Source organism: Pseudophryne corroboree, chromosome 1 (genome assembly GCF_028390025.1).
Source record: "Pseudophryne corroboree isolate aPseCor3 chromosome 1, aPseCor3.hap2, whole genome shotgun sequence".
Classification (NCBI taxonomy): Eukaryota; Metazoa; Chordata; class Amphibia; order Anura; family Myobatrachidae; genus Pseudophryne; species Pseudophryne corroboree.
In genome coordinates, this window is record NC_086444.1 from 1147060565 (window position 1) to 1147076482 (window position 15918).

A 15918-nucleotide genomic window follows, 5' to 3' on the forward strand; every position below is an offset into this window, starting at 1 on the left:
AAGTTACCTTGCAAGAGGCAATTCAAAAACTTCAGCGGACAGGGGTGGTGGTTCCAGTACCACCTCCATTACACAAAAGGAGGTTTTACTCCAGTCTTTTTGTCGTTTCAAAACCAGACGGTTCGGTGCGACCCATCTTAAACCTGAAGTCTCTAAACCCGTATCTGCAGGTGTCCAAATTCAAGATGGAATCCCTGCGGGCAGTGGTGTCTGGTCTGGAGGAGGGGGAATTCTTGGTATCCCCAGATGTCAAGGATGCTTACCTACAGGGTGTGGCTACGATGGGCATGGAGCAGCACGTACTGTGCTGAGCTCTCCTGCCTGAATCTCCTGATATTCATCCTGACGTCTCCCCACAGGGCTATAAGGTGCCCTAGACCTGCCTTACCCTTGGGTGCACCCCCCAGGGTGTTTCTGTGCCGTTCTGCTCTCCTGCTCGTATGCCTGGCCCGCGGGACGGTTCCGGTCTGGCTGCTGCCGCGCCACGTGGGACGCTGAGTCCGTGGAGGCGGGATCCTGGGCGCTGCATCTGGTCCCTCTGTCGGGCTCCCGGGGAGAGATCTGCGCGGTGAGTGCTCTTTGGCATCCCGCCTGAGCCCGCTGCTGTGTGTACGGTCCACCCTGCTCCGGCTGCTGCCAGCCGAACTACATCCGGTCAGCGGCGGGTAGACACGCCCAGAGCGGGCATGCTATACGCCTGACTCCAGCCCGCTGGGCTGAGTGTGCCCCCCGCCCCCCTTGTGTCTGCTACTTCCTACCTGTGGCTGGCGCCGGAGGGGCCACGCTGGTGTTACCTCAGATCTCCTGCTCCACATGTTAGGATATAGTGTGGAGAAAAAGTCACACCACCAAGCTCCCTTGGTGCCTCCAGCTGCAGTATATGAGGTTTAAAAGGGATTCCTTTCCTTCATATTGGGCGGCAGGTCGGGCTGCATGGAGGCCCCCCTTTTCTTCTCCCCTTCCAGTGCTACGTGCAGGGCTTGAGAGGTGCGGGATTAAGCTTCCACCCCTTGTCACTATAACTGCTCAGTTTTCCCAGATCACAGCTCCCCCTGCTGCATATTCACTGCCTGAAATATATTATTGTGACTTTTCTCTTTTCATTATATATATACATATCCACTTGGAGACTGCTTGCCCATCATTGTGTGGTTCCTGATTTGTTGATATACCACAGACTGGAGGCTTGCCTGCTTGTTTCACCATAACTCTCTCATACAGTGTGGCAACTCCCTCTAGGGGTGACTATAAAGAATACTATGGGGAAGACTTACCAAGCTGCGGCCAAGCTTGAAAAATACGCTAGAAATCCTCCTGCACAAAATAAGAGGGCGGGGGGGGGGGGGGGGGTCGCAGGATGGCTCCTCTCCTCCCTCTCCGGCTACGAGTGCTGGTTTCAATCCCCCTGAGGCCTCAGAGGATGCTATCCAAAGGGTACTGGACGCAGTTAATGCCAGCGAAGGCAGGTTAGCCGGCAAAATCACCCAAGTGCAATCCGTTCTTTCTTTAATCCATCAGGATCAGCCACTACCGCCAGGGGTTCCCCCCCCCGTACATTTATAGCTAAGTTCCTTCACTTCAAAGATCGGGTCATGGTTCTTAACCTGGCACGCACCAAAGGCCCACTTAAATGGAATGGTACCCGGATCTCGGTTTTCCCTGATTTTGCTGTTGATATTCAGAAGGAGAGAGCCCAATTTCTTCCAATTAAGAGACGTCTCCGGGAACTCAATCTTCCTTATGGTATGCTTTTTTCCTTCAAAGTTGCGGGAGGAGAGACAAAATTCTTCTTAACCCCGCGGGAGGCAGCGACGTGGCTTGACCGGCAGTTCCCGGCAGGGCGCGCTCTGGCAAACGACTGATTGTTACTGCTGCCCGATAACCTGGCTACAATTTATGTTGTCAAGCATATATGTATACAGCTGTTGCATTGATGTTTATTGATTCTTTCCTTCTAGGGGGGACGATACAACCTGTATTGTTTTTAAGCTTTGTATTTATGTTTTTTAAGCATTGCTGTTGCGACATGTTTAGAGTAATCTTTTTCAATCGGTTACTTTTCTATTTCTTTCAAATAGCTTCACTGTTTTGGACACATTTAGCACTTAGTGCTACTATCTATTATGGCATCACTTTGTCCTGGAATGTGCGGGGCCTTAATGATAAAATTAAAAGGGCTTTAGTGATTAGGCAAATTAAGAAGTGCTCCGCAGATGTTATGTGTCTTATGGAGATGCACCTGGAGGGAGTCAAAGTTTTATCTCTTAAAAAGCCATGGATTGGGTGGTTATACCACTCCGCACCTCCCATTCCAGAGGCGTCTCCATCCTGATTCGCAGATCTGTCCCATTTGTTTTGGGTCAGGTCCAGATAGATCAGTGGGGAAGATATATATTTTTTTAAATGTCCGATAAATTCCATGTCTTTATTATTGTTAGCTATCTACATTACTCCACCGTACTCCACGGAGATTCTACGTAAGGCTACTGATTTTATGTCCCTTTACCCCAACATTCCCACTGTCTGCATTGGGGACTTTAATAATGTTATGGATCTCAGTGTCTATAGATTCAGCACCAATACTACTGTGCCTCGTCCACGTCCGGGTACCTTTGCACTGTTGGTGGAGGGTATGAGTTTGGTGGACGCCTGGAGGGCGCGGCATCCAGCTGCTCACCAGTTCTCCTGTTTCTCCCCTACTTACTCCTCCTTTTCTAGGATTGATATGGCCCTGGTTTCCCCTTGTTTACTTCCTTAAATTGTTGATGTCCAGTATGCATCTAGAGGCATCTCGGACCACTCACCAATACTGTTGAATTTGGATACTGGGGGTGCCCGGGGGCAATTGTTTTGAAAATTTAACTCATTCTGGCTCTTACAGATGGGCACTGGCGCGGAGCTTGAGCTTGCATGGCGGGAGTTCCTGGAGCTAAATGAGGGCACTGCTGGTCCGACAATCCTCTGAGACGCGTTTAAAGCCTTTATACGTGGCTCCTTAATTAGACGGGTTGCTAATTTAAAAAATGGCTATAAACGCCAAGAAATGGAACTTGAAGTGTCCTGTAGGTCCCTAGAAATCCAATATTTGCATGATGGCTTGGTTTCCTCCAAGGATGTATGGTTGCTTGCGTAGTCCAAATGGAGGAACTGTCTGTCTGATAAAGCCAAATACCGTTTACTGTATGCCCAACACTCATACTATGTTACAGGCGACAGACCTGGTACTTAGCGCATTTAGCGGCGACAGATAAATCTTCTAATACTGTCCTTGCGATATGCGGGGATGATGGTGTAACATATGTAAAAACCCCGGAAATAGTGGACCAATTTGTTGCTTATTATAAAAGTCTGTATAGTACGAGATTATCGGCTGATTTAACAGAAATAAATAATTATCTTGCTGGTATACCATTGCCCTCGTTCTCTAATGTGGCGGTTGAATTCCTGGACTCCCCTTTGTCATTGACGGAGATTGAAACAGCCATCAAATCGTTTCCTGCTGGCAAGGCACCAGGGATAGATGGAATTCCTATTGAGCTATATAAGAAGCATATTGACTTTTATGGCCCCAAATTGCTTGCTCTGTTCAATGACTTGTTGGAATTGGGTTCACTGCCGGATTCTATGACTGAGGCTTTGATAATAGTGCTTTTAAAATCAGATAAGGATCCAGAGCGGGTAGATTCATATAGACCTATCTCGCTACTTTCAACTGATGTTAAGATCTTGGCACTTAGACTAAACTCTGTAATTACCCAAATTATCCACCCAGATCAGACCGCTTTCGTGCCGGGGCGGTCCACTCTAACTAACCTTAGGCGATTGTTCACGCACTTACAGGGCCCTCGCGGGGACGCCGACACTTCTGTTGTAGTGTCTCTTGACGCTGCTAAAGCTTTTGATTCAGTGGAGTGGGCGTTCTTGTGGGAGTCTATGGCCCGCTTCGGTATTGGACCACGCTTTATACAGTGGGTTAAGCTGCTATACTACACCCCATCAGCCAGGGTCTCGATAAATGGATTAATTTCCTCTGCATTTCCTCTAGCCAGGGGTACTAGGCAGGGCTGCCCACTATCCCCTATCCTTTTTGCTCTGGCAGTGGAGCCCTTAGCGTGCCTGGTGCGTTCTGACTTGCGGGTGGGGGGGTTCCGGGTGGGCCCCACCACGGACAAAATTGCTCTATACGCGGATGATATTCTGCTGTTTGTGTCGGACTATTGCAATAGATGAGATGATGCCCAACTGCGTAGGATGGGAGTCAACGTAGCCCCCTACTTGGACGATCTCCTGATAAAGGCTTTGTCCAGGGAGCGTCTATTGCACAGCATCGATCTGATGACTTGCCTGCTTATGGATCATGGGTGGATCCTAAACTTCCAGAAATCTCACCTAGAACCGACCCAACGTTTCCAATTCCTTGGAATGATACTGGATACATTGTCTCAAAAGGTGTTTCTTCCGATGGACAAGGCCTTGTCTATCCGTTCAGTGCTCCGTCCTCGCAAGGTGTCCATACATCTTTGCATACATTTGCTGGGAAAGATGGTTGCTGCTTACGAGGAAATCCAATACGGCAGATTTAATGCCCGGCCATTTCAGCTGGATCTGCTGGACAAATGGTCGGGGTCTCACCTTCACATGCATCAGAAAGTGACCTTATCTCCTAAAGCACAGATTTCTCTATTATGGTGGCTACAAGTTCCTGGTCTGGTAGAAGGCAGGAATTTCAATATCCAATCATGGATTCTACTGACAACGGATGCCAGCTTCCAGGGTTTGGGGGCTGTGACCCAAGGGGCCCAGTTCCAGGGGATATTGTCGTCAGGAATCTACTCTGCCGATAAACGTCCTGGAACTCAGGGCAATTTAGAATGCCCTTCTGCAAGCTTTCCATCTCCTGAGGGATCGGGCAATCCAGGTTCAATCGGACAACGCCATGGCGGTGGCGTACATAAACTGGCAATGGGGAACGAAGCAGAGCAGCGATGCAAAAAAGTGTAAAAAATCCTCCTCTGGTTGGAGGCCAACGCAAGGGCCATATCAGCCATATTCATTCCAGGAGTGGACAACTGGGAAGCAGACTTCCTCAGCAGACACGACTTCCATCCGGGGGAATGGGGCCTACATCCCAGCTGTTTCAACAGTTAATTCACCGGTGTGGCTGTCCGCAGATAGATCTCATGGCTTCTCATCTCAACAAGAAGCTATGCCGTTACTGTTCCAGAGCGAGGGATCCGCAGGCTGTAGCAGTGAACGCGATGACGACGCCATGGACGTACCAGTTCCCTCCTCTACCGCTAATCCCAAGGGTTCTGAAAAGACTAAGAAGGGAAAGCGTTAAAGCAATTCTAATTGGCCTCGAGTGGCGTGGTACTTGGACCTCCTAACTGGAGGATCCCTGGCCTCTACCGCTCCAAAAGGATCTTCTTCAACAAGGTCCGTTCGTCTATCCAGACTTACAGCGGCTACGTTTGATGGCTTGGAAGTTGAGAGGGAGATTCTAGCAAGAAAAAGTCTTCCCTCACGGGTTATTTCCACCATGGTCTAAGCCAGGTAGATAGTGACGTCAAAACATTATCATCGTATCTAGAAAAAGTATGTTTCCTGGTGTGAAAGTATAAGGGTGCCTCCTGTGGAATTTTCTACTTTTCCTGCAAGCGAGAGTGGCTATGGGCCTACGTTTAGGCTCCATCAAAGTCCAAATTTCGGCACTCTCTCTTTTCTTGCAGAAACAGCTTGCCATGTTGCCGGAAGTACAAACTTTCCTAAAAGGAGTTCTTCATATGCAACCGCCCTTCGTACCTCCCAGTTCTCCGTGGGATCTCAATGTAGTGCTGACTTTTCTTCAGTCGGACTGGTTTGAAGTTGAACCCTTACATAGGGTGGAGTTAAAATTTCTCACCTGGAAAACGGTAATGTTATTAGCATTGGCATCTGCAAGATGTGTCTCTGAATTGGGGGCGTTATCCTGTAAGAGCCCTTATTTGGTTTTTCATGAAGACAGGGCGGAACTCAGGACCCGTCCTCAGTTTTTGCCAAAAGTGGTTTCAGCTTTTCATGTTTATCAACCCATTGTGGTTCCGGTGTTGTCTGACGCTTCCATTGGGCCAGAGTCCTTTGTTGTAGTGAGGGCTCTGAAGATTTATATCAAGAGGACGGCTCCTCATGGGAAATTTGATTAGCTGTTTGTCCTTTATGATGCCACCAAGATTGGTCGTCCAGCTTCCAAGCAATCCATTGCTCATTGGCTCAGGTTGACCATTCAACAGGCCTATACTTCGGTGGCTCTGCCTTTACCGACGTCTATTGAGGCCCACTCGACGAGGACTGTGGGCTCTTCCTGGGCTGCTGCCCGGGGTGTGTCTGCTTTGCAGTTGTGCCGAGCTGCTACTTGGTCTGGTTTGAACACTTTTTTGTGAAATTCTATCGATTCGACACCTTAGCCAGGTGTTTGTTTGGTCAGGTGGTTTTACAGGGGTCTCAGCACTCTCCCACCCATTTGGGAGCTTTGGGACTTCCTCATGGTACTAAAGTACAATTCCCCAGTATCCACCAGGACGTTAGAGAAAATAGGAATTTAATACGTACCGGTAATTGCTTTTCTTGTAGTCCGTAGTGGATACTGGGCGCCCGCCTCAGTGCTTCGATTCCTGCTTACTTGAGTAAGTATTTGGTTGGTCCGCCGTTGCGGTCCCGTTATGCAGTTGGGATAGCTGTGCTATCCTGGTTAGGTTGGTGTTGCTATCCTCTGTTCTGGTTTGCGCCCTCCTTTTGGTTATGGTTGTGTGTTGGCTTGTTGCCTCATTCCTTCTCTCATGGTATGTTGTCTCATCGGGCACAGTTTTCCTAGACGGAGTCTGGTAGGAGGGGCATAGAGGGGATAAGGTAGTTCTCATTGGTATTGCCCTATATTAGGGATTATAATTGGGATGAATTTTTTTATTTTTTCCTTTTTATTGGGAGGAATTTTTTCCCCCCCCATCGTTTCCTAGGGGGATATAAGAGGACTACCCGAGGCTGCCTAATAGGGGTCATGTTTTTGTTTTGTAATGTGGAATTTTAAAATTCGTTTTTTAATGGATTGTTCTATATCCGTTTTGGAATAAATCTGCTTGATAACTGTTTTTGGATGGACTTCTGTTATCTGCCGACCTCTTTATGGAAATTAACCACAATGAGAGGAAACGTGAGATCCATATAGCAGGTGGCTGAGAAAAACGTTGATGAAAGAAACCTTTCAAGGCATATAGGGCCTTGATATAAGGTGAGTGTCTTCTTTAAGGGAGAGGGTGGTCTCCAATGATGTCAATAGAATATGCTGTATGACGATTAAGGTTAAAGGAAAAGAAACCTTTCAAGGCATATAGGGAGTTGTTTCAAGGTGAGCGCCCCCACTGAGGGAAAGAGTGTCCACGGGCAGTAGACCAATTGAGGAGGGTGTAAAAAGAAACCTTTATACGCGTCTTCCCCACTGAGAGGAGGTCAGTCCAGAGGTGCAAACCTTAGGGAGGAAATTACCTATTGAACACGGAGAAAGTTTGTGTGAATTTGTGACAAGTTTACAAACAGTAGCGCTTGTGGACTACTCTATTTATTGTGTTATATGTGTTTCTATGAGTGGTGGTCCTAAAGAGCCTAGTACAAAGCTGCTGCTGGGAGCAAGTTACATCTCTCTTGTTATATTTGGGTATAGAGGGGAGGAGCCAGCACACACATATACACACACTAAAGGTTTTAAAGTGCCAGGCTCCAGTGGACCCGATCTATACCCCATGGTACTAAAGTACATTTCCCCAGTATCCATTACGGACTAGGAGAAAGGGAATTAACGGTAGGTATTAAATTCCTATTTTTTTCTGAGTAAAAAAGAGCGAATACTCTGGCCTTTTTTCAAAAGTTGCTCACTGCCAGCTAACACATTTCTCTGAGAGCCCATCCCACATCCGTAGTTTCTTATCTTGTTCATGAAATCCACTACTGGTACCAGCGTTAGAAATTACAGTATGTTTTGTTTTTTTTTTTTTTTTTTAAGTCGTATGCATTAAAAAGGCGGTAAGACTGTTACATAATAAGACAGTCACCCAGGACTGATGCTAGAGCGATATGCAAGTCGACAGTCACCCTAGAACCTACATTTTCTTATGGGGAGCTCTGATTGGTTAGTCGCCTAGAGAAGAGGTATTTTATTTTTAGCACTATCTATATTAATTCAAATGACTGATCCTCTTGACCCGAATAAAAATTCTCTTGCATGGCGCTTTGGACCGTTTAATGAAAGCACTTTGTTCCACTTTAATCATTCATGTGATTTTCTAGAGAAATGTTGGTAAGAAAGCCGTATACAACTTGAATGAAGAGGAGGAATTGACTCATTACGGACAGTCCCTGGCTGCACTGGAGAGGCTGAATGATGCCGTGGACAGTGATAGTGATACGGAGGAACGTGGTGCTTTGTCAGGTGAGTGGTGATATTAGCGCAGCTATGCAAGGTCTGTATGTTGGATATTCGCTGTGGGCTCATTAAAAGTTAGGAAATACAGTTATTGGGTTACTTTTTGTGAGATTTGATCTATATGTATTTTGGGGAACCTTTGAGAAAGTGGTTAAAATGGTCTGTTACAAAGAAGGAAAATGTACTCCAAAAAGAGTAATTTTGTGGGGGCGATCCAATTAGCAGCCGGACTTAATGCATGGTTTTAGCTCCTGGCCTCCATGCTCTGAGCTATTCAGTGATTTTTCATGTAAAGCCATAGCTCCTGGGTACCCGTAGCTCTGCAAATACTGTCCGAAGTAACATTTCCACTTGCCCCGGAAGTACTAATTAACGTGTATACACCTCAGGAGGCTGTGTGAGTGCAAATCTGTTCTAAGTGTGCTTTCAGCGCTAGTCACTGATTTACAGCGGACTGTAATTGAATAGCTCCAGTGAATCACGCCCCTGTAGGGCAGGAGGTTGTGGGATATAAGAAGGTTGTGACTTTCCCCTAAAGTATGTTTAACATCATACTAGGTGAAGTTCAGTGTTTGTGGTTATTTTACAAACTGCTCATTTGTTGTCAGCCAATCACCCTTCAGCTTTTTATTGATCCAATGCAGGTACAGGCTGATAGCAATTATTTGGCTGCTGTTTGTTATTGCTCGCTCTCATTCTGTCTGTGAATGTGTTTTACAGATGTGATGGTGTTGTATCGCTGATTGCGCATCTCATGTGCTTTTTGTATGGATTGTGTTGTTTTCTCTACTGACCAGAAAATGAACAAATAGTACAAATAAGCAAATGTTAATCTTGCTGATTTTCTGCCATCCCACACATCTTTTATTATTTATTGTTTCGGGATTGTTTTTTGGTTTTTATTCTCTGCCAAAAATAGCATCAAGTCCTTAAAACATTGCGCTGAGCATCTTAGGCAGTTTTTTAGTTTTCTTTTCTTTTTCTTGCAGCCGAGTTAACGTCTGCACATTTCGGGGGTGGCGGGCTCCTCAGGAAGAAGGCTCCATCTGACCAAAAAGACGAGGAATCCGAGAAGCCAAAAACACGAAAAGAGCTGATAGATGAGCTGATTGCAAAATCCAAGCTGGAGAAGGTTCGTAATGTTAATGGTTAGATTTCTTATTTTATGGTCCAGTGAAAGGTAAATAGTTGCACTTGGTTGGAGAACGGTTATAGATGTTAAGGGGCAGCTTTAGAGAAGTCAATCCATGAACTCCATGCAAGACTGGTGACTGTCTAGTCTTCCCATTTCCAGTATAACACATACTGGTGCGGCTGGAGGAGAACAGGGGTCAGTCCACCTCTCCCATCATCTAATAATAATAATAATTATTGTTATTATTTATTATTGTATTTTTATTAACTGAAGTTTTTTTTATTGAAGAGATGGGAAAAAAAGAGTTTTCCATTACAGATCTTACAAGCAGTGCAAACATACAAAAAGACAATGGCATATTAACATCTGATCTGAAATATCATTTAAGTAAACAGTAGAGGGGAGAAAAAGAAAGAAAAATAAGTGATGATAAATATAAGCTCTAAAATATTCAACCAATCTACGAGTATGCACATGCCCTTAAGACTCTTATCCATAAACCCATGGGGGGTATAAAAATTGTTCAGTAAGAGTAGAGAAGGGAGCAAATACAAGAGTCATCCTTGAAAACCCGGTTGACCATCAGAAGCAGTAGCCGGAAAAGCAGTGGGGACATAAGGTGCATACACACTTGCCGAGAAAATGAATGACGTCACTCTTTCTCCCTTCATGAGCAACGTCGCTCATTTTCTCGGCTAATGGGTATGACGCCACCGACCAGCGATGCGCGGCCCCGCGGGTCGTTAATGGCCCTCGCTGTTGGCCGTGGAGGCAGCTCAATATGCACTGTCATCCAAGAGCTGCCTGCACGGCCTGGAGGCTGCATAACGTCACTAAGCGATATGGTCATCATAACGCCGACCGCCCCTGCCAGGTTAGGGAAACACTAGGCGACGTCGCTCATAGAGCACGTCGCCTAGTGTGTACCCACCTGTAGAAGGATGTCACAAGCTTTCTAGTTCAGAGCGTGACGATGGGCTGTACGAGTAGTATAATAGGTTGACCAGGCTAGCTATTTGCTCACGGGAGAAGAAGGGACCGTAGAATACTAATTAATTATTTATTTTACTCCTTCTAATAAGAGGGAACGGCAGAGTCAAAGAGAAAAGACGCTGGAGTTAACGGAAAAGCTTGACAGCGACTGGAAGGCAATACAGGAGCTACTTTCTCACAAGAGGCCTAAATCTGAGAGGAAGGTGGAGGCTGAGTTACCAAAGGTAAGAGGTGTCCTGGGATTTTGATTTATTAATTATTCTTTGACAGAATATAAATGGAATAGTCCTTCTCAATGGTTTTTCTAAGACTTAGGACCTGCTGACAACCTTTTCTTCTTAATATTATACACTGCTCAAAAAAATAAAGGGAACACTTAAACAACACAATGTAACTCCAAGTCAATCACACTTCTGTGAAATCAAACTGTCCACTTAGGAAGCAACACTGATTGACAATCAATTTCACATGCTGTTGTGCAAATGGAATAGACAACAGGTGGAAATTATAGGCAATTAGCAAGACACCCCCAATAAAGGAGTTGTTCTGCAGGTGGTGACCACAGACCACTTCTCAGCTCCTATGCTTTCTGGCTGATGTTTTGGTCACTTTTGGAAGCTGGCGGTGCTTTCACTCTAGTGGTAGCATGAGACGGAGTCTACAACCCACACAAGTGGCTCAGGTAGTGCAGCTCATCCAGGATGGCACATCAATGCGAGCTGTGGCAAGAAGGTTTGCTGTGTCTGTCAGCGTAGTGTCCAGAGCATGGAGGCGCTACCAGAAGACAGGCCAGTACATCAGGAGACATGGAGGAGGCCGTAGGAGGGCAGCAACCCAGCAGCAGGACCGCTACCTCTGCCTTTGTGCAAGGAGGAACAGGAGGAGCACTGCCAGAGCCCTGCAAAATGACCCCCAGCAAGCCACAAATGTGCATGTGTCTACTCAAACGATCAGAAACAGACTCCATGAGGGTGGTATGAGGTCTCGACGTCCACAGGTGGGGGTTGTGCTTACAGCCCAACACCGTGCAGGACGTTTGGCATTTGCCAGAGAACACCAAGATTGGCAAATTTCGCCAAAGGCGCCCTGTGCTCTTCACAGATGAAAGCAGGTTCTCACTGAGCACATGTGACAGAGTCTGGAGACGCCAAGGAGAACGTTCTGCGGCCTGCAACATCCTCCAGCATGACCGGTTTGGCAGTGGGTCAGTAATGGTGTGGGGTCGCATTTCTTTGAGGGGCCGCACAGCCCTCCATGTGCTCGCCAGAGGAAGCCTGACTGCCATTAGGTTCCGAGATGAGATCCTCAGACCCCTTGTGAGACCATATGCTGGTGCGGTTGGCCCTGGGTTCCTCCTAATGCAAGACGATGCTAGACCTCATGTGGCTGGAGTGTGTCAGCAGTTCCTGCAAGACGAAGGCATTGATGCTATGGACTGGCCCACCCGTTCCCCAGACCTAAATCCAATTGAGCACATCTGGGACATCATGTCTCGCTCCATCCACCAATGCCACGTTGCACCACAGACTGTCCAGGAGTTGGCGGATGCTTTAGTCCAGGTCTGGGAGGAGATCCCTAAGGAGACCATCCGCCAGCTCATCAGGAGCATGCTCAGGCATTGTAGGGAAGTCATACAGGCACGTGGAGGCCACACACACTACTGAGCCTCATTTTGACTTGTTTTAAGGACATTACATCAAAGTTGGATCAGCCTGTAGTGTGTTTTTCCACTTTAATTTTGAGTGTGACTCCAAATCCAGACCTCCATGGGTTAATAAATTTGATTTCCATTGATAATTTTTGTTTGATTTTGTTGTCAGCACATTCAACTATGTAAAGAACAAAGTATTTAATAAGAATATTTCATTCATTCAGATCTAGGATGTGTTATTTTAGTGTTCCCTTTATTTTTTTGAGCAGTGTATATGTTTCCTATTTTGGAGCTGCAGGGTTTTATACCCCGCTATACCATGTGACTTCTATGCTACAGTCTTCCTCTTAGAGCAGAGGATATGCATAGGGTGTCCCATTCTGCTGTGACTGATATGCTGTTTATATTGGGACTTTTGGGGGAATGTATCAAAGCTTGGAGAGAGAAAATCTAGCCAATCCGCATCTGTCACTATACAGACTGTTTGAAAAAAATGACAGAAGCTGATTTATTGGTACTTAATCTTTCTCCACTTTATTTCTCTCCAAGCTTTGATATACCTCCCCCATGAACATAAACTTCTTGAATATTCGCAGTTAAACCTCTTGTTTCTACTATATGGCCCTGAGCACCAATTATTGCTATTGTCGGTTACTCTTTTTATTAGATTAGTTTTATAAACTAGATTGCATGCGTTATTCTCCAGCACAGTGATTATGGAGTGGTGCCCAGCTCCCTCTAGTGGTGCATTATGTGTAGTACTAAGAATAGCATCGTTGGATTCAGACTCCTTAGCCAGCACAGCACTCCAGCCTAAACAAACTAGTAGTGTCTCCAGGATAATGCGTAACTTCATAATAAAGCTTTATAAATACACAAACAAGTAAATGGATCCTGATGGGAACATGCTAAGAAACTGATATTGCTTCTCTTAAATGTCTCTTATGAAACACATCGGCTCCCCATTATGGCCCAATCAGCAATGCTTTATACTGGGCTCAATAACACAATGTGGAAATCATTTAGCAGTCTGCTTTTATAGCTCTGTGCCTTCTGTATGTGTTTTATATATTGCTTTTCTCATCGCTTTTTTTTTTTTTTTTTTCATTGTTCACTAGCCCAATGATTACGACAAGATAGTCCGTGAGCTTGGCTTTGAGATGAAGGCTCAGCCTTCGGACCGTATGAAATCTGAAGAGGAGATTGCGAAGGAAGAACAGGAGCGACTGCAGAAACAAGAGGTACAACACTGTGCTACGAGGAGACAACTAAGGTGTGAGTGATGCATGTGGGGGGCATTTAGTATCGCTTGTTGCATTTCATCTTCACTTCCTGATCATCCAAGATGCTTAGATTTTTGTGGATAGGTATAGATCAACGTATAGCCATTCAGATTATAGGAATGTTCACAGTATAACAGAGTATTTCAGGAAATGCATAGTGAGTTCAGTGACCTGTCCACTTATGTAGTAATGTTAGTGCGGGCCGCTCTGTGGCCCTCATTCCGAGTTGTTCGCTCGCAAGCTGCTTTTAGCAGCATTGCACACGCTAAGCCGCCGCCTACTGGGAGTGAATCTTAGCTTCTCAAAATTGCGAACGAAAGATTTGCAATATTGCGAAAAGACTTCTCTGTGCAGTTTCTGAGTAGCTCGAGACTTACTCTTCCAGTGCGATCAGTTTAGTGCTTGTCGTTCCTGGTTTGACGTGACAAACACACCAAGCGTTCGCCCAGACACTCCTCCGTTTCGCCAGCCACTCCCGCGTTTTTCCCAGAAACGGTAGCGTTTTTTCGCACACACCCATAAAACTGCCAGTTTCCGCCCAGAAACACCCACTTCCTGTCAATCACACTCCGATCTCCAGTACGAAGAAAAAACCTCGTAATGCCGTGAGTAAAATACCTAACTGCATAGCAAATTTACTTGGTGCAGTCGCACTGCGGACATTGCGCATGCGCATTAGCGACTAATCGCTCCGTTGCGAGAAAAAAACAACGAGCGAACAACTCGGATTGACCCCCTGTGTGCGTGACTGGTAGTGTAATAGAGGCAGCGGACATCCACAGACTAAATGTATATATAGCAGAAAGAGCAGGGTCCCCCAACAGCACAGAGTGCTGCAAACTGAGATAGAAAGGCTGAAATTGGCTGTAAGGTAAGTTCATCCGTCCACCATATTGATAAACTGTAAAATACTCTGTTCTGCTAGAACCCAGTCTGTACGAGCGATGAGTAGGAAGGTTTAGTGCCAGCTGCCTATATCAGTGATGTTATTACAGGCTGAGCGGCTCCGGCGCATGCGAGGGGAGAACAAGACGAAGAAGAAGCCCAAACACATCTCTGCCGATGATTTAATGGATGGATTCGTACTGGATAATGACGATCGCCTGATGCTGTCCTATAAGGTAGCGTATATGTGTATTGTGCTAAAGAAACGTAATAAGATTGATTACATGACTTTCCCCACTGATTGAAATTCCAGAGAACATAATCATTCCACCCCATCTTAAATATAAATGATTTTAGATATTTAAAAACTTTTTATAATATAGTATTTTATTCTCTGTGCTTTTTGAAATATACAGTATTACTAGTTATTCTAAGTCAACTGTCTGGTAGTGTCCCAGAGACTGGGTGGCTTTATCTTTCTGATTTTGACATCCATGTTAACATTCTACTTATAAACGGGGGAGGAGCCTGTTCAGATTTAAAGGGCCAGGCTCCACATAACCCACTGACTACCCCAGCGTACCTCCCGTGTCTCCCATGGATTTTACTTTTATGTACAAAAATCCTGTTTTAGCACCGTATGGCAGAACATCTCCTGTAACGGAACCATTGATGTAGTGAATCTTGTTTACACCAATAGGACGGTAAGATGAACCTTCCAGAGTCAGAAGACAAAGGGGAAGAGAAAGTTGGCGGTGAGGATGAAGATGGCGATGAGGGTACTGATGCAGTGGATGGTGACAGTGATGCCTCAGAAGAGGAAGATGGCGATAGTGAGGAGGAAGGCTCAGAAGAAAGTAACGCATCGGACAATTACTCTGACCTGGAGTCTAATGCAGGTAGCGAGGAAGAGGATGAAGAGGTGCAAGTAAAAACTAAAAAGAAGAAAAACCAGGGCAAACAAAAGGAAGCCAAGGAATCTACTTCCCAGCTTCCATTCACATTTGATGGTGAGTCCCTATTACGGTATATAAAACTGCAATAGAGAAACTGGCTTGGCAGCCTACAGCGGTACCACAGGGAAAATATATTGTCTGTAGCTTTCCCGTGACCATTTTGTGACTTATTTTTGGTGAATGTCACCACTTATCCTTGACATAAGAGTCCATCCATGCAGATGATGGTGGCTAAGGCTCAGGATCTTTAAATTGATATCTTTAGTTACATTGCTTGGTGCACCACGACAGTAATTGTGTAAAACGATGACTGATCTGATGGATCTAGGCAAATGTCGTCAGTCTGTTTTAGGGGATAGTGCCTTCTAAAGTAGGCCATATGCATTAAATGGTAACTGTCCTATCCAATGCTTCTTTCACTTCCTTGTTTCCATCCGTTGCCCGTCCAGTCCAACCATGATCATCAGGTATTGGTTGGGAGTCCCACGTGACAAGGCCCTGCTGAATTAATAGATTGGACGGCTATAACCAAAAGATGGAGGTGTTCCCAAAGTTTTCAGTGT

General features: G+C 45.7%; 1 protein-coding gene across 1 annotated transcript in view; it reads left to right on the plus strand.

Annotated features, from left to right (window-relative positions):
• Nucleotides 1-15918, plus strand: part of NOP14 (NOP14 nucleolar protein) — a 42071-nt gene that overhangs the window by 6143 nt on the left and 20010 nt on the right. Inside the window, exons 3-8 of the mRNA XM_063924388.1 lie at nt 8317-8458; nt 9442-9584; nt 10670-10804; nt 13350-13472; nt 14510-14635; nt 15100-15409. Coding sequence (XP_063780458.1) covers nt 8317-8458; nt 9442-9584; nt 10670-10804; nt 13350-13472; nt 14510-14635; nt 15100-15409 — 979 coding nt within the window. The remainder of the gene's footprint in view (nt 1-8316; nt 8459-9441; nt 9585-10669; nt 10805-13349; nt 13473-14509; nt 14636-15099; nt 15410-15918) is intronic.